Source organism: Vitis vinifera, chromosome 2 (assembly GCF_030704535.1).
Source record: "Vitis vinifera cultivar Pinot Noir 40024 chromosome 2, ASM3070453v1".
NCBI classification, from domain to species: Eukaryota; Viridiplantae; Streptophyta; class Magnoliopsida; order Vitales; family Vitaceae; genus Vitis; species Vitis vinifera.
Genome location: NC_081806.1, coordinates 652,299 through 667,593, shown reverse-complemented (window position 1 = coordinate 667,593; position 15,295 = coordinate 652,299). Strand labels below are relative to the sequence as shown.

The 15,295-nt window shown below is 34.6% G+C and overlaps 2 protein-coding genes across 9 annotated transcripts; both read right to left on the bottom strand.

The window, feature by feature from the left end:
* Nucleotides 1-1,899: 1,899 nt before the first annotated feature.
* LOC100258622 (uncharacterized protein At5g41620) lies at nucleotides 1,900-7,691 on the bottom strand. 2 transcript variants are annotated; one of them, XM_010660357.3, is made up of 5 exons: nucleotides 6,342-6,455; nucleotides 5,588-5,681; nucleotides 5,339-5,489; nucleotides 4,508-4,633; nucleotides 1,900-3,610 (listed from the first exon to the last, which is right to left on the bottom strand). In XM_010660357.3, the coding sequence occupies exons 3-5, from the start codon at nucleotides 5,414-5,416 to the stop codon at nucleotides 2,069-2,071; spliced, it is 1,746 nt and encodes a 581-aa protein (XP_010658659.1). In that variant the 5' UTR covers nucleotides 5,417-5,489; nucleotides 5,588-5,681; nucleotides 6,342-6,455; the 3' UTR covers nucleotides 1,900-2,068. The 2 variants fall into 2 exon arrangements, with proteins under 2 accessions (XP_010658659.1, XP_002276152.3); XM_002276116.5 differs by lacking the exons at nucleotides 5,339-5,489; nucleotides 5,588-5,681 and having other exon boundaries at nucleotides 6,342-7,691.
* A 90-nt stretch (nucleotides 7,692-7,781) lies between these two features.
* LOC109121643 (F-box/kelch-repeat protein At3g61590) lies at nucleotides 7,782-11,740 on the bottom strand. Of its 7 annotated transcripts, none has more exons than XR_009467483.1 (4): nucleotides 11,436-11,740; nucleotides 10,562-10,617; nucleotides 8,219-10,292; nucleotides 7,782-8,149 (listed from the first exon to the last, which is right to left on the bottom strand). XR_009467483.1 is itself a non-coding variant. In XM_059742257.1 (2 exons), exon 2 carries the CDS (start codon nucleotides 10,270-10,272, stop codon nucleotides 9,052-9,054), a length of 1,221 nt encoding a protein of 406 aa, XP_059598240.1. In that variant the 5' UTR covers nucleotides 10,273-10,292; nucleotides 11,436-11,740; the 3' UTR covers nucleotides 7,782-9,051. The 7 variants fall into 7 exon arrangements, 1 of the variants encoding a protein (XP_059598240.1); XR_009467484.1 differs by having other exon boundaries at nucleotides 10,577-10,617; XR_009467481.1 differs by lacking the exon at nucleotides 10,562-10,617 and having other exon boundaries at nucleotides 7,782-8,166.
* Between the last annotated feature and the right edge of the window lie 3,555 nt (nucleotides 11,741-15,295).

Below are 15,295 nucleotides of genomic sequence, written 5' to 3'. Positions count from 1 at the left end.
AATTTTTTTTAATGTTCATAGGTAATATTGCCTTAAGCATAATATGATAGCTTGTTTGTTTTGGGTACAAAATATTATGAGTTCAAACCTTCTTATTATTTCTTTCTTAGAAGAATATTTTATTCCTATTATGTGAGAGAAAAAAAAAGAAATAATTAATATATTCTAAATAATTATGTATTTACAAACTATTTTAATTCCAAAAATATCCTAAAATAAATAGATCTTAGGATTTGGATCCTTCCAAAATTATGGTGTGTCAAACATGACTATGCCCCAACTATCCATTTTTATTATTGAAACCCCTAATTATATTTGTTAAATTGTTGGGATTAGGGTTGGGGTCAAGTTAAAAATTAAATTCCCGACTTGATTGTGACACTCACTTAAAATTGTATTTGAATGTAATTTTAGAAATATTAAAATCACTTCCTAAAATTACCATTAATCAAATTATAATATTACGTTTGATAGTGATTTAAGAAAGTATTTTCAAACTTTCTAAATTTGAAAATTTTTATCTTTCAAGTATTAATAATGTTAGAAACATTTCGTAAAATCACTATCAAATAGACTTTAAGTCTCATTAATAATTACCTAAACCTATCTCATTTATACGTCTAGTAACGAGTATTAGGGTCTATTTGCTAACTATTTTTAAAAATAATTTTTAAATATGTCGGTATGAAAACTCGAAGTATTTTTAAGCTGCTACCAAACACACTCTAAATCTCATTAATAATTGCCTAAACCTAACCCATCTATATGTCTAGTATTGAGTATTAAGGTCTATTTTGTAACTATTTTAAAAAATAATTTTTAAATATGTTGGTATGAAGACTCTTTAAGTATTTTTTAAACTGACTTATATGTTTTTAAAATTAATTTTTATATGTAATGCTTTATTTATAATCATTTTTCATATTTATATAATTACTTTTTAAAATAACTCTTAAAAAACAAGTAAAAACAACTAAAAAAATATTCTTTGAAAATATATTATTTTCTATTTTTAAAAACAAAAAATCGTTTTTGAAAATAATTACCCAACAAAGCCTTAATATCTCTTTTTAATTTTTCTTTAAGTTTTAAAAACAAGAAAATTAAGGAGTTTCCTATTCATTTTGCATTCAAATTGAGTATCAATCTTGTGTCTTTACCTTTGGATCTCACCAATAAACAACTTAATGATGCATAATCAATTTGAATCCCTTTCAAATATGATTTTAAATAGAAAAAGACTTATACATCGGGTTTAGTTACCGAAGGGTTAGGTATGAAGACTACTACTTATCATATAATACTCGTGATATCTCACATTAAATTGACGAAAAAGTTTTCGATACTATATATGTATAAACTTCTGTTAATCATATAGACACCCCTCAATCTTGGTGTGGGAGTTTGTTCAGTTTCATGATGATACATATGAATATATGAATATATTTTAAAGTTATAAGGACCATTTGAGCTTAGGATAGATAATATTTACATGTTTCTATAATATTTACATGAATAGAAACGAGTCCTTAGAATATTTTGAGTTGAATAGGTACCTTACAAATGGGTCCATTGATTTATAGCTTAACCTTATTCATTTCAAATTTCACTTCATTTCTTTCGATTTTCACCTCATTTTTTTTCATGTGTTTATACCAGGAATAAAAAAGAAAAAAGGATTTATACTTAATTTGATATTCATTTATATTTTTTATAATAAACCAAACATGAAAATATAACTCCTTGACATTCTTATTTTCTTTCCTAGGTTTTTTTCTGAGGTAAAGGTTACAGCTGCAGGTAACGATCCAAATATCATAAATCCTATTGCACAAAGAGATTTATATATATATATATATATATATATATATACATATGGCTATGTAACACTACTGCATATACAATTCAAGATACAGCTATATATTCAAACACATCAAATATTCAGATTGAGAGCCCAGTAAGCAAAAAACACAAATCTCAAAGGGGAAAAGGGCAGATCCAGCCGAACCCATAAGCCTAATAACTAAGCATCTTTGAAGCTTTTTTAACTTAAACAAAACTGATAAATCTACAGGGAACCTTTGGTATTTGTAGCCTTTAATCTTGAGCGCTTACCCTTTAGTCTTGCTTCAAGTAGTTTTGCCTTCAATGTGTTCTCCTTGGGGGCCAATTTTGAAGAAGACTCAGGTATGTCAAGATCTGGAGATGTCAGTTTCACCATCCATTCTCGGACTGGACTTCCATGGCTTCTCCATGCAGAGTTACCAAAGGAAGCTTCACAGCAGTCATCGTCATTCTCGGGACGTATGTTGCCAGCTTCTGATGACAAGTACTGGCTCCTTATCAGGCTATCGATATCGTAGTTTAAGTTTGGCTCTTGGATTATTGCATCGTGTTTAATCTTTCTTTCATAAGATCTGTCTTCTGTAGCTTCACAGTTTTCAGGTTTTGGGGTGATGCTTGCTTCCAAGGGGATCCCTTCACTGATTTTCCTCTGCTGATCTGTGTCCACAACCTGGGTCGTCTTGTTTCCATTGCAGGCCATGGCCCGAGCCATCTGTTCCTCAAACTTCACCTGCAAGCTGGATGGATTTCGACCCTTGATCCTTTCATGGGGGACAAGCTTTTTCTTTGATTTGATCATTCTATCAGTATGAGCTTCAGGTTCATCTCCATGTGGTTTGAAGTTGCTGGTGGTTGGCTTGTTTAGCTCGAAACAATTTGTATCACTTCCGGCAGAAGCTTCTTCATCACCTGCATCTTGAGGTGCACTCACAGCATCATGTAGAGGGACGGATTCTAGAGAATTCCGGCGTAGATATCTCTCCTTCGTTGGTTCTCTTGGCAACATATTGCTATTAGTCTTAGAAGTATGCATTTGTTTAGCTTGAAGGAATGTCTCTATCTCAAAGCTTAACTTGTCCAGTATTGGGTTATTTTCTGCAGAACCCAGTTGAGTTTCTACTAGCTTTGTCTGCATCCGTTCATCAAGCCATGATTCAGAAAGATGGAGAATCAAACGATCGTGATCAGCCCTGCCAGCCCAGTCACTGTCAGATTTTTGTTTTAGGGCATGCACTTCCTGTTGGTAATCTCTTATTCCCTTAGCAAACTCATCACAGAGGTCTTCTAACAACTCCCGTGATTTTCTCTCCTTTTCCAACTCTTTCAAAGCATTAGAAAAAGAAGATTTTACCTCAGAAAGTTCGCGAGCTAACTTACGATGCAGGCTTTCTGAGTGTTTCCTCAACTTTCTCTCGTTCTCCAGTTCATCCCTCACAGACTGAACTGCAGAATTGACTCGGTCCTGTTCCTTACTACTTTTCCTAAGCAGTTTATCTTCAACTTGCTTCATCAAATCATCTATTTCATGCCGTTCTGCTTGCTGATCTCGAAGCAACCTTTTAATCCTGGCACGAGCATGACCCAGCTCCATTTTCAGTGCTTTGATTAGTGATACATTGGATGCATGCTGCTCTTCCAGGCTCCATATTCGATTCAATACCTTTAAGAGATCTGTTGATGTTTTAAGGCTATAACTTGATTCACCGATCCCCCCCTTAAAGTCTAAAGAACTGGTGGGAGTGACTGCAGGATTATAAGGTCCCACCTGCAAGAAAAAGGCAACTGAAGATATATGAGAGGCAAAGGTAGGCGGCACAGAAGGTTTTGCGGTAGATGGGCAATTGGTGACTAGATTGTATAAATAATAGCAAGACTGCAACAAAATGAGAGTACACATGTATCATACAGAAAAGTTAAAAAGTAGTGGTATTTTTGGATGAAGTTCTATAAGAACATGCTATAGATTGAAGGGATGTAAAATAATTGATGTCTTTTTGAGCTCCATTTCACCATTTGGGGTTCGAAGTTGATTACGGACTATGGGGGTTTCATAAGCAATGTTTTTGATTTACTAACAAATACTAAAGCAATTAACAATTTGCTGCCCAAGAAAAGGCTATTGGATAATTGCCTCCATGGCAATGAAGCTTCTTCCATAAAATTTATTGCCTCTTACAAACTGGTTGAAGGTACAAATGTACAAGAGTAAATGAAAATAGGTGTCAATCGCCACCATGAATTGTAAAAGTTCAATTCGAGGGTTCTATGTAAGGTCTTTGCTTCAATGCTATCATTTATGATGAAGCCTCCCATTTCCTACAATGCGCAGGTCAGTGATGATGGAGGAAATGAATCAATCCAATTTCCATGGAACAAATATTCCCTATATTAACCTGTTTACCTATTCCTTTCGGATTATAGGATGGGAAAAAATCCAGAGTCAGTCTGAGCCAATGCTGGTCCAATGCTTTTACCAAATACATGACACCAAAAGAGTCAATTGGTCCCATCTATTTGAACTAGATTATAGTATAATTAGCTTCAGAGGAGTTTGTAAGGAAAAAAAAAAGATCAGTTTATAAGGCAATCACCTCCTCCTGTCCTCATCATATTTTCCCTATTAAGAAATTCACAAGGAAACTTGATATATGATTATGCTCACCTCCAAGGAACTACCATAACTTGCAGGAGATACAGGCTGCAGAGCACGACTGTTCCTTTCATTTGCTCGACGATGTTGCATCAATGTTGTTGCAACATGCCTCCGCAAACTGCTTGCACTTGCTGGCTGCAGTGGGAATGAATGAAAATTTAGTTGCAGATGAGAAAACACCCTACTTGTATAGCACCATCTCCCCATGATGCCTGGAAACATTAGTATCTTATACCCGAATAACATAATATGTTTTGTTTTCTTTAGCATTAGATGGGGCAAGGTCTGAAAAAGATACCAATAACTTATACCTCCCACCCATTTTACCAACTGTTTCATTTAACCATGCAAATTGGAGCAATTCAAATTTGAAAATTAATTACGAAAAATCTTCAACCAGTGAACTGCCAGAAGGCATCCAGAAGCACTAACAGAATCAATAATAATAATAACAACAATAATACAATTATCAAGACAGGAATGAACCATGAAAGTGATACCTGACACTCTAGCAGTTGAGAAAATTAAGGAAAAGAAAAAAAATATAAATATTGAATTTGATGTTTTATATTCTTGCTGTCTTTGAAAATGGAAATTTCAACAACTAAGCGAGACAGTAATATTAGGGCCAGACAGGTGGAGGCATTCTGTTTGTTTGGGTGCCAAATAATAGGCTCAAAATTTTAAATTTTTTGCTTTCCAGCATATTCTCAACAACCAAGCAGGTAAAACATGTATATGAAAATGGTGACATATGAGAACATGAAAGTAAAATAGCATATAAGAAATACAATTTGATCAACAAGGACACTAGGGAAAAAGCAAGAAAATGAGACAAACCAGCCATGAAAATTTGCCGAAACAAATTACAGCAACAACCCAATGAGAACAATAAAGAGGGTTTATCAGAATCCTCATGCTTCAATTGATTGAAGAGAGAGATAGAAACGAAAAGAATTACAAAGTTTAACCTTCACATTTTTCATAAGACCTGAAAAAACAACAACCTCCAGTCAGCTAAGCCTAATAAAACAGTTTGACCTAATTAAGATGAATTGATCATGCTTTCGAAACCAAAACAACACAGACCACAAGATTCAAAGTTTCCCTTCTATACTTCTCTGTTTTCTGTGCAACCAAATGGAGAATGGCAAGGTCATGCTCAGTGAAAGCCAATTGGAACCTATAACATTCTAAAACCGAATTCAGAATTTCAGATGAACAAGAAACACCATAAACTGAAGCACACATGTGAACAAAATAAAACAAAACTGTTCGATGAATCATCAGTACAATAGAAAAAGGAAAAAAACAAAAGAAACCCATAAAAATAATTATCCACATGATCTTACCCAAATACAAGATGGGCCAAAGCTGTAAAGAGAACCCAAACCAACAAACAAAAGAAGGCAATGGAATACCATAAGAATGTTTCTAGTGAAGGCCAATAAAAAACTTCAAAATTCCAAAAGCCAATTTCAGCAGGGTGACACCATAACCTAAAACATATGCATCAATATAATGAAAAACAGAGAAATAAAATGAACCCATCAAACAATAATTAATCCATTACAGAAACAATAAATTACACATACATTCATAAATAAAATAAATCCATCAATTAATCGATACAAAGGAATCAATACAATAGAGAAAAACAGGAAAACAAAATGAACCCATTAAAATTCATCAAGGAATAAATAAACCCATCAAGCAATAATAATAATCCAAGCATGATCGGACCCAGATACAGGATGGATCAAAGCTGTGAAAAGAACCCAGAACATCTACAGAAGAAAGGAAATTGAGCAAACCCAAAAACCCAGAAGAGAGAGAAATGGACCTGGTCAGGAGAAGTAGGAAAAGGGTCAGTCAGTAAGGTGGGGAGATCAAGACCCTTGTCCCTGTAGTGGAGGTGGTGGCGGTGGCGCAGTTTAAGAGGAGGAGGGGGAGGAGGACCACCACCACCACCACCCCTGTGCATTTTAGCAAGAGGAAGGAAGTGGTGAATTTCCCAGAGGGTGGCAGCAAGCTTTCTAGCAGAGAAAATAGAAGCTCCTTTATTCACAATGATGCTATCTTGCGCAGGCCCAAGTCTCCATGCTGGTGATGGAGTACTAGGCCCCGCTCTTTTCCCCACCAACACCCTCTTTCTCACCTTTACCCCCAAATTTTCCTTCTTTTCTGCTATCTCTTCTTCACTTTTTTCTCCTCTTTTCATCTCTACTCTCCCTCTCTCTCCTTCTCCACACTTCCCAGAACTCTTCCTTTACTTTCCATCTCTTCAAGTTTCCTCTTTTTGTTTTTCCTCTTCTGCTTTTGGGAATTGCTGTTTCTTGGATCTTCAATTCAGTTGTCTGCTTCAATTGTCTATTGTCTTTTCTTTTGTGATCTCCTCCAGCTCTGAAATTTCCTAGCCGAAAAGTTAGCGTGCTTTGATTCAATGACATGTCGTGGACCCAACTAGCTCACCTGCCAAACCTCTGTCCCATTGAGTCCACATCTGTCCTCAGATTATAGTTCTAAACTTCCCCATGATTATCTGATATTATTTGATTGACTGAACACTGTTCTTTTATCTTTACTATTTTTCATCTTTACCAAAAATTCCATACCAGAATTTGGTTTTACCTTCAATGATGTAGTTTGATTTGAAACCAAGACCAAATCTACAATCTTTCCATAAAAAAGTCCTTTCTCTCTCCTATTTATTTCCCAATGTCCCAGGAAGTGACAATAGGTGTGAACACCATAGTAAGTTTTCACAGGTTTGGGGCATTGGGAAGGTATACGGATGACCCCAGCTGCAGTAATGCATCCAAAGCATAGACACAAAGCAAAGAGGAAAAAGCATTAAAACAGAGGCCATGGTCCATGGTATCGTGGCCCAGGAATTTCTGTCGGTAGAGGCAATAGGCTTTATAGAGGTCAAGCTTGGTTTTATGAGCAAATTTACATACTGTACGGTTCCCGTCCACTTCATTCGCCTTTTAATGCCACAATTTTCTGGAATTCAAAGACAGACAATTCCGGTGTGGTTTCTTGAATGCAAACATGGTGAATTCATGGTAAAGTTTTTTGCAGGACAGACTGAAAATTTTCCGTTGTTTTTCTTGCCTTTTTCAGAGAGCCCGACTTATGGAGTAGACTAAAATTCTCAAATCTCGAGACCTGGTGGACAGAGCATGCATACCTGCTGAACCCATAGGTAAAGAAAATTAAGAGATAATTCAAGAGGTCCCCCCAACCTATGGGGTGGCACATTGAATAGAAGGTTCGGAAGTACAGGTTTAACTGTCTGGAACAAAACTGCATTATATCTGTGAATGGTATTTTTACATGCATTACAGTAGTCCTGGAGGGGCTGGTTCTATGAACCCCCTTAAATGGCAATGTCCATTGTTATTACATACAAGGATTCAATTAGAATATAGCCTGGAGATGAGTTGGTAGAGGACATTTAGGAGGGTTACATTGGCTTTAAGTGTATTAACTTCTTCTGACACAGGAACCATTTGCATATCACAGAGAAGATCCCCCCGACTAAAAAACAAACCAATCAACCAACCAACCAACCAACTTTGAAGCTCTGTGAAATGAGTAAGGATGGATGCATGGAAGGATTTAAATTCACCAAAATTAAAGCCCCACCTGCAGATTCCTCAGGACTGTTTAAAGGTCAACAATGGTAGGCAAACATATTTGAAATCATTTAGATACCTGTCGGTTTTGTCAGGCTCTTGAAGGAGAAGCTGCATTTGAGGCCCTTCAATGTGTGTGGTCTTCATCTTCTTAAAGCTTCCTTCAAAATGCTCAGATTTTCCCAAGGATCGACAGTGGGAATTACCTGGTCGAACCAAGGTAAGAGGGTCCTGCCTTCCGGCGAGTATGGCTCCATGGACCACTTGTTATCATCTTTCACAGTGAACAGATCAAATTATAGGGAAAAATAATAAAATATTCTGTTTATTATAAAGTCATAAACCCTCGCCTACATTTGAGAGTAATGCCCCGGATCATACACAAGGAGAACATAGCATAGCATCCACTTTTGAAGAAACAAGACCACACGACTAACAGTCACTATCCCAAACCTAAATATCTTTGAAGTTCCAAGAAAATCAACCATGACAACTAGCCACAGAACGATTATTATCTCATACCTAAATAGCTCTGAAGTGCGTAGAAAATCAATCATCAGGTTTAGAACCAATATCAAACTTGAGACAGAAAGAGATGGAACTTCATATTATTGAGTTGAGATATAAAGTCAAGCCCAACTTTGGGATGGGAGTTTTGAGTTAAAACAAGCACCTGCCTCCAAGTCTGCATCCAAAGGAAAGAATTCCCAACCTGTGAAGAAATTAAGAGTGCCAATGCAGATATATAAAGAGATATTGTTAATCTTATGAATGAACAACTTCTACCACTAAACCATTTTTGTGAACTTGTTTATCCAAAACTTGGATGTGAAAACAATTGAAGAAACAAGGACAGCGAGGACTGAAATTTATCAGCACCACTGGGAGATTCTAAAAATTGAAGATGCACAATTAGGGAGCAATTTCAAGCCGAGGTTCAAAGCAAAAACCAGTAAAAAGCTGAAGGGGGAATCTCTTTGTCACAGGACATTTTTGTGACCACTTCCACTGTCTCAAGTTCATGTCAAACACAAGCAGAGCAGGGGCTCCATAGCTCTGAATGTATACAAGACTATTAAAGCCACTGCTTGCAAAAACATCATCAAATTCACCAAATCCTTGAAAAAACCTGTGAGGCATGCGAGAAACCTCCTCCCAGTCCCTCCCCTTGAGAGCCCAGATGCCAATCCCCTTAATTATACCTGGCCGATCGTGTTTCCCAATTCCTCCCACCATTACAAGCTTACCATTCATGTTCATCAGCCTGCCACAGGTGAGGGAGCAAGGTACTGGGATAAAACTATCAATTGACAAACCATTGGAAGGTCTGCTAGAAAGATTAAAAGTGGCCAAAGCATGTTGGTTCCCGGTCAAAGTTGTAGAGTGAACCAGGAAGTACAATACCCCATCACAAATCACACTGTCATCTCCTCCTCTCCAGCCTGTCATCAGTTCCATAACAGGAGATACCCACATCCCAGTTTCTGAAGAATAACAATGGATTGAAAGATTCCACTGAACAAAATTATTAGGGATTTGCTTAGATTTTACAACTGCAACAGTGTAGCTGTGTGATAGACTGTCCACCGATATTGCAAGAGCACTATAATCAGAGAATTTTTGGCCTGGAGGCTCCACAAGTTTCCTGTGGTCTTTGGTAATTAGGTTGCAAACATATAGCTCACTCCTGCTGTCATTGTCCATGAAGCAAACTAAACCATATGATGAAGCAATAAACCAGCTGGATGTCTCAATAAGGGGGAGTTGAAAGCTATACCATTTCCGATCCATGGGGTCATAAGCATAACCAGTGGGCTCATCAGAGCCGGTGAACATGAAGTACCAAGGTTTCGGCACCAAGACCCTTGAAGCATTGCATAAGAATCTCCTAGAGTGCACTATCTCACACCATTTTCTACTTACAGCAGCTGCCTTGAAAATACTAGCTATCGGCAGCAACGCTAGAATTCGTTCAAGTAAATCATCAGGAAGGATTGAATCAATTGAAACGAGATTGTTATCACTCTTATCATCATCACTGAGCTCCGGGTACAAATCAAACACTCGCAAATCAAGCACTTGTGTTCTATTATCATCGAATTGGTAGTCAATCCAGGATGTTTCCCCTTCCATAATCAAGTTCTCCTACAGCACTGTACATATGAAGAAATCAAGATCACCCACAAAAGAAACCCAAAATCACATTCAGATAAAGGCCCAAATAATCTATCAGATAAGCTAATTATTATCAAAATATAGCATATGTTCATATCAGATTCTTAATAACCAGAAGAAATAATGATAAAACCAGGCATTTAACACAAATAAACTTATGGACGTTATCTGTTATCTGTTATGGATGGCTGAGAAGTTTGATAAGACAATTAGAAACAAAAAAAATATACATATAGAAGAATCATACACTCAAAGCAGACACCTGTAAATTGACTTTATGTTCAAAATGATGCATTTCTGTACCTGAATGTGAACAAATGTACATGGAGGGGATCAGATCATTTCAATTTATATGAGATATTCATATTCAATAAAGAAATTAAACCAGAACCCAATCTCAAGTCATGACAGAACCAACAAATTTAAAAATAAAACCACAAAAAATAGAAAAACTAAGAAAAATCACTTAATACTTGTAGAAAAACATGCATTAAAGAAGTGAACAAAGAATAAAACAAGTTTGACTCATTCAAATCATTTCAATTCACACCTGTACTTCCATATAAAAGAAGAAATAAGCAGATGCTAAGAGAAATAGATGAAGAATGAACATTCTGAAAACAACAAGTTTTTCTATATGAATCCGGAGGCGACTCCACAAGAAGTTGAACATCAAGCACAGATACACCCATTTGATAGCCGAGAAAGTATTAGAAAATGGAGAAAATAAACGTTGAATCTTTGATTTTTCGTCACTTTGGGACCAGAGAGAACAAAAATTTCCGCTTCACTAATCCTAATTCTACTACATGGCTCAGCTGAATCAGTTACTTACAAAAACTTCCGCTCACCCATTTGACTGCCACAAGAAAACACGAAAGATTTCAGAATTTTACTTCTCCCCATTTCCTCAATTTTCTCAGCGACCAAACAGGGTAAACAAATTTCACCGATTAAATAATGGAGAAAAGGTGATTACAATTTTTTTTTTTTAAAAGGAAAAAAAAAAACATCCGTCTCACGAAAACCAAAAGAAAAATTCAACAAACACCACATTTTTCCATGTAAAAATAATGTCACCCCAGAAAAACAAATCGATTGGAGAACTCAGGAGAACATACCTAAATATCTTTTCTACGCAAATGGGTCTTTAACAATTGATCAAAAGGCCCCAGAGATTCAAAGGGAAACGGAAGACACGGAAGACAATAAAGACTTTTCCTGGGTTTATCCCAAAACTCCCCCACAATGACAAGCCCTCTTTTACAGAGAAAGATCAATGGCGGTTCCCAATACGTCCGGTTCAACCGGAAACATAACGAGGCGGCGGCAGGGGAGAGAGAGAGAGGAACCTTTAGAGAGAGAGGGGGAGGAAGTTTCAGAGAGAGAGAGGGGCTCTGGAAGACAGAGAACCCACTGATATAAGAGAGAGGTAGAGATAGAGAGATGAAGGGGTTGGTGGGCCTTGGGCCGTGCGTGTGGAGAGAGATGTTTTTTGGTCTGGGCCGAGGAGAAAATTCGGACCCACAATCTCTCCGCGGAGCGTGGGAACACGCTCCAATTGGAATGGAGATGGGCGGAGAGTAAACCCACGCGTCCACATAGCGAGTGGGTTGAGCGTTTACATTCATTTCTTTTTCTTTTCTTCAAAGTTTTCTCTGCCTGCTAAGAGTTAGACACACAATCCTACATTTTTAATAAGTTTATCTTACATTTTTTTTTAATTAATTTCTTTTTAAAAAAATTTCAATGTAATTTAATAATATGAATTCTTTAAAAAGAAAAGAAAAAAATTGGTATTAACCAATGGCATAGAAGTAATAAAGTAAATGAAATTTTTTTTCTAAAATAGGCTTATATTTAATTTTAAATTAAAAAAAACTACCAATTTATTCAAGTTACGTTTGGTAGTGATCCCAAAAAATGTTTTTAATCTATTTAACAATTAAATGACAAAAAAAATTAAGTATTAAAAAATTTAAAATACATTTCCTTAAATCATTGTCAAACGAAACTCTAAGACTATTTAATTAAAATGAAGAAAACAATATCTAAATTAGAAAAATAACTATCTTCTTGAAAAATTAAGGTCTATTTAGTAATTGTTTTTTAAAACACTTCGAAAAAATAGTTTTTAAAAACAATTTTTAAAAATTGTTCTTCGAATTTTGTAATACAAAAGTTTGTTTTGAAACCTAAAATGTTTTAAACCTATTCTTAAAAATAATTTTTATATCTAATGTTTTATTTTTAATCATTGTATATAATTATTTTTTAAAATAGTAATAAGAAAATAAGTGAAAACAACTAAAAAATATTTCTTGAAAATAGAAAACAATTTTTAATTATGAAACGTATTTTTTATATTTTTTGTTCTCAAAAACAAAAAAAAAAAACTATTTTAAAAAACAGTTCTCAAATAGGCCTCACAATTTTTTCTACAAAAATATTCTCTATACATGTTTTGAATGTAAAGTAAAAGAAAACAAAAATGGAATGAGCTGTTATTTTCTTAATTAAGATTTATTTTATTTTTTAATCAAACATTTCTGCTTATTAATAAACAAAAGTGAATTACTATAAAATAAAAACCACCAACATTACATTTTATATTTAATTAACATTTGTCATGTAATCAAATGGTAGTGTCCAACATTAATGTTTTTTTGGAGAAAAAATACAAACACCACTTACGGGTATGATTATTTACTTAAACGATAAATAATAATTAAATATAATTTGCAAAAATTTATGGTCCTGACATGGTAGATGTCGGATTTTTTATCCTGATTTTTTAAAGTACCTGATAAATTCTAGATTTTTGAATAAAGAAATGAGACTAAGATATAAAAAATAATGTTAAGAGATAAATTAATAAAATCTAAATATATAAATGGTGCACCTTTTTATTGATCATACTTTTCAATACATATCAAAATCGATGTTGTGATCGATAACCATAAATTTATTCTTATTTGTCGAATTCAATTGTTTGTTCATGTCTTATTTAAGACTCCACTTCCAACTGTATATCTATTGTTCGCTTTGGACCCATAACTTTAAAACATGTGGTTACGAGGAATCCATACTTATATAGCGTCAGAAACTTTCTCCTATATTCGATGTGGGATATCACAAATACCTCTCATGCAAACACAACGTCATCGTTGTATCCCACAGGATTGTAGGGTCAAACAGACAAACACCCTATGGAACCAAACAAACCCCACACCGAGGTTGAGGATCAACTCTGATTCCATTGGTAACGACCCACTCACAACCGTGTAGATATTGTCCACTTTAAACCCAAGGAGACTCTCATGACTTTAAAACACGTCTGTACAGTTACGATGAGTCCATTTTGTGACATCTCACATCAAATAAGCGGAAAGTTTCTGACTCTATATAAGTATAGACTCCTCTTAACCTTATAAACGCGTTTTAAAGTAGTGAGTACTCCATTAGGTCCAAAACGGACAATATTTACACGATTGAGTGTGGATCGTTATAAATGGTATTAGAGTCGATCCCTGACCTCGGTGTAGGGTTTGTTTGGCTCTGTAAGGGTGTTTGTCTATTTAGCTCTACAATCTCGTATGACACAACAAAAATGTTATGTCTGCATGGGGGGCGTTTGTGACATCCTACATCGGATAGAGGAAAAAGTTATACAAGCATGGACTCCTCGTAACCTTACAGACGCGTTTTAAAGTTGTGAGAGTCCTTTTGAATTCAAAGCGGACAATATCTACACGGTTGATAGTAAGTCATTACATTTTAATCATAATTTATCACATAACAAAGTGATAAAAATAATGAAACGATTGATATAATTAGCATCCTCTCTTTCCACAAATGCAAAGATAAAAACATTTTTTTTATTTAAGGAAAACTAGTTTATTTTAATTTGATTTCTAGTAAAATTATAATGATTTAGTATTTGACACTTAAATACTGAGGGAAAATTCACATTTTGGCACATACGTACAAATTTTAAGAACTTTCAAAACTCATCCATTGGCACTTGTCCAAATCCATATGAGCCACCAAAACCCCATCGAGTCTTTCGATTCTCCAATATAAACCAAACACCCACTTGGTATTAGTTTCATGTGGAGTTCAAATACAATAATTCAATCAATTGGGCAACGGGACCATTGAAATAGTCCCAATCAGGCTTCACTTTTCTGTTTGCTTCTTAAGAAATGAAAAGGACTCCTCGTATCAACCTCGAGAAGAAATAAAAGTATACGACACATTACAATGTCAAAGTGTATTTTTTCGGATCATCGATAAAATGAAGTTATGTGTGCAACTCAAGTCCTGTTACTTGGGAAGATAATAAGTCAGGTTTTTTCAGGTACTTATTTTACTTCATCGATTATAAAATGAATTTAAAATTGAAATAAACAAGTTAAAGTCAAGTTTATTTTTTTATTTTTAACTTGCAAGTTTGACTTTTGTCCCCATATCTCATATCTCCTATCTTATTATATATATAATTAATTTTAAAATATAATTTAATTTAAATTTTTATTTCACCATTTTAACATATAAAACAATAAAAAGTACTTCCCAATTATACAAAATTATAATATTTTATTTATTTTTAAATATTTTATTTTGAAAGCACTTAAAGTTTTAAATATTTTTTTCATTTTAAAGAAAAAAAGGAGGGGTGGGGCATCGTGGGTGTCGGCAATTGTCAAATTATCTTATACATGAATCATATTCATTTATATCGTATATGGATCTCGTTCTTATTGAATTCTAGTTTCCTTCATTTATGTTTTGTCTCGTTTTTTTTTTTTTTTTTAATCTCATATAATTGTATTATAATTGTGTATGTGACAATGATTTTTAAAAATATTTTTAATTTTTTTAATATTTAAACAATAAATTTTTTTAAGTATTAAAAATATTAAAAACGCTTTATAAAATCATTATTAAACAGATTTTTATCATATATTTTCAATAACTC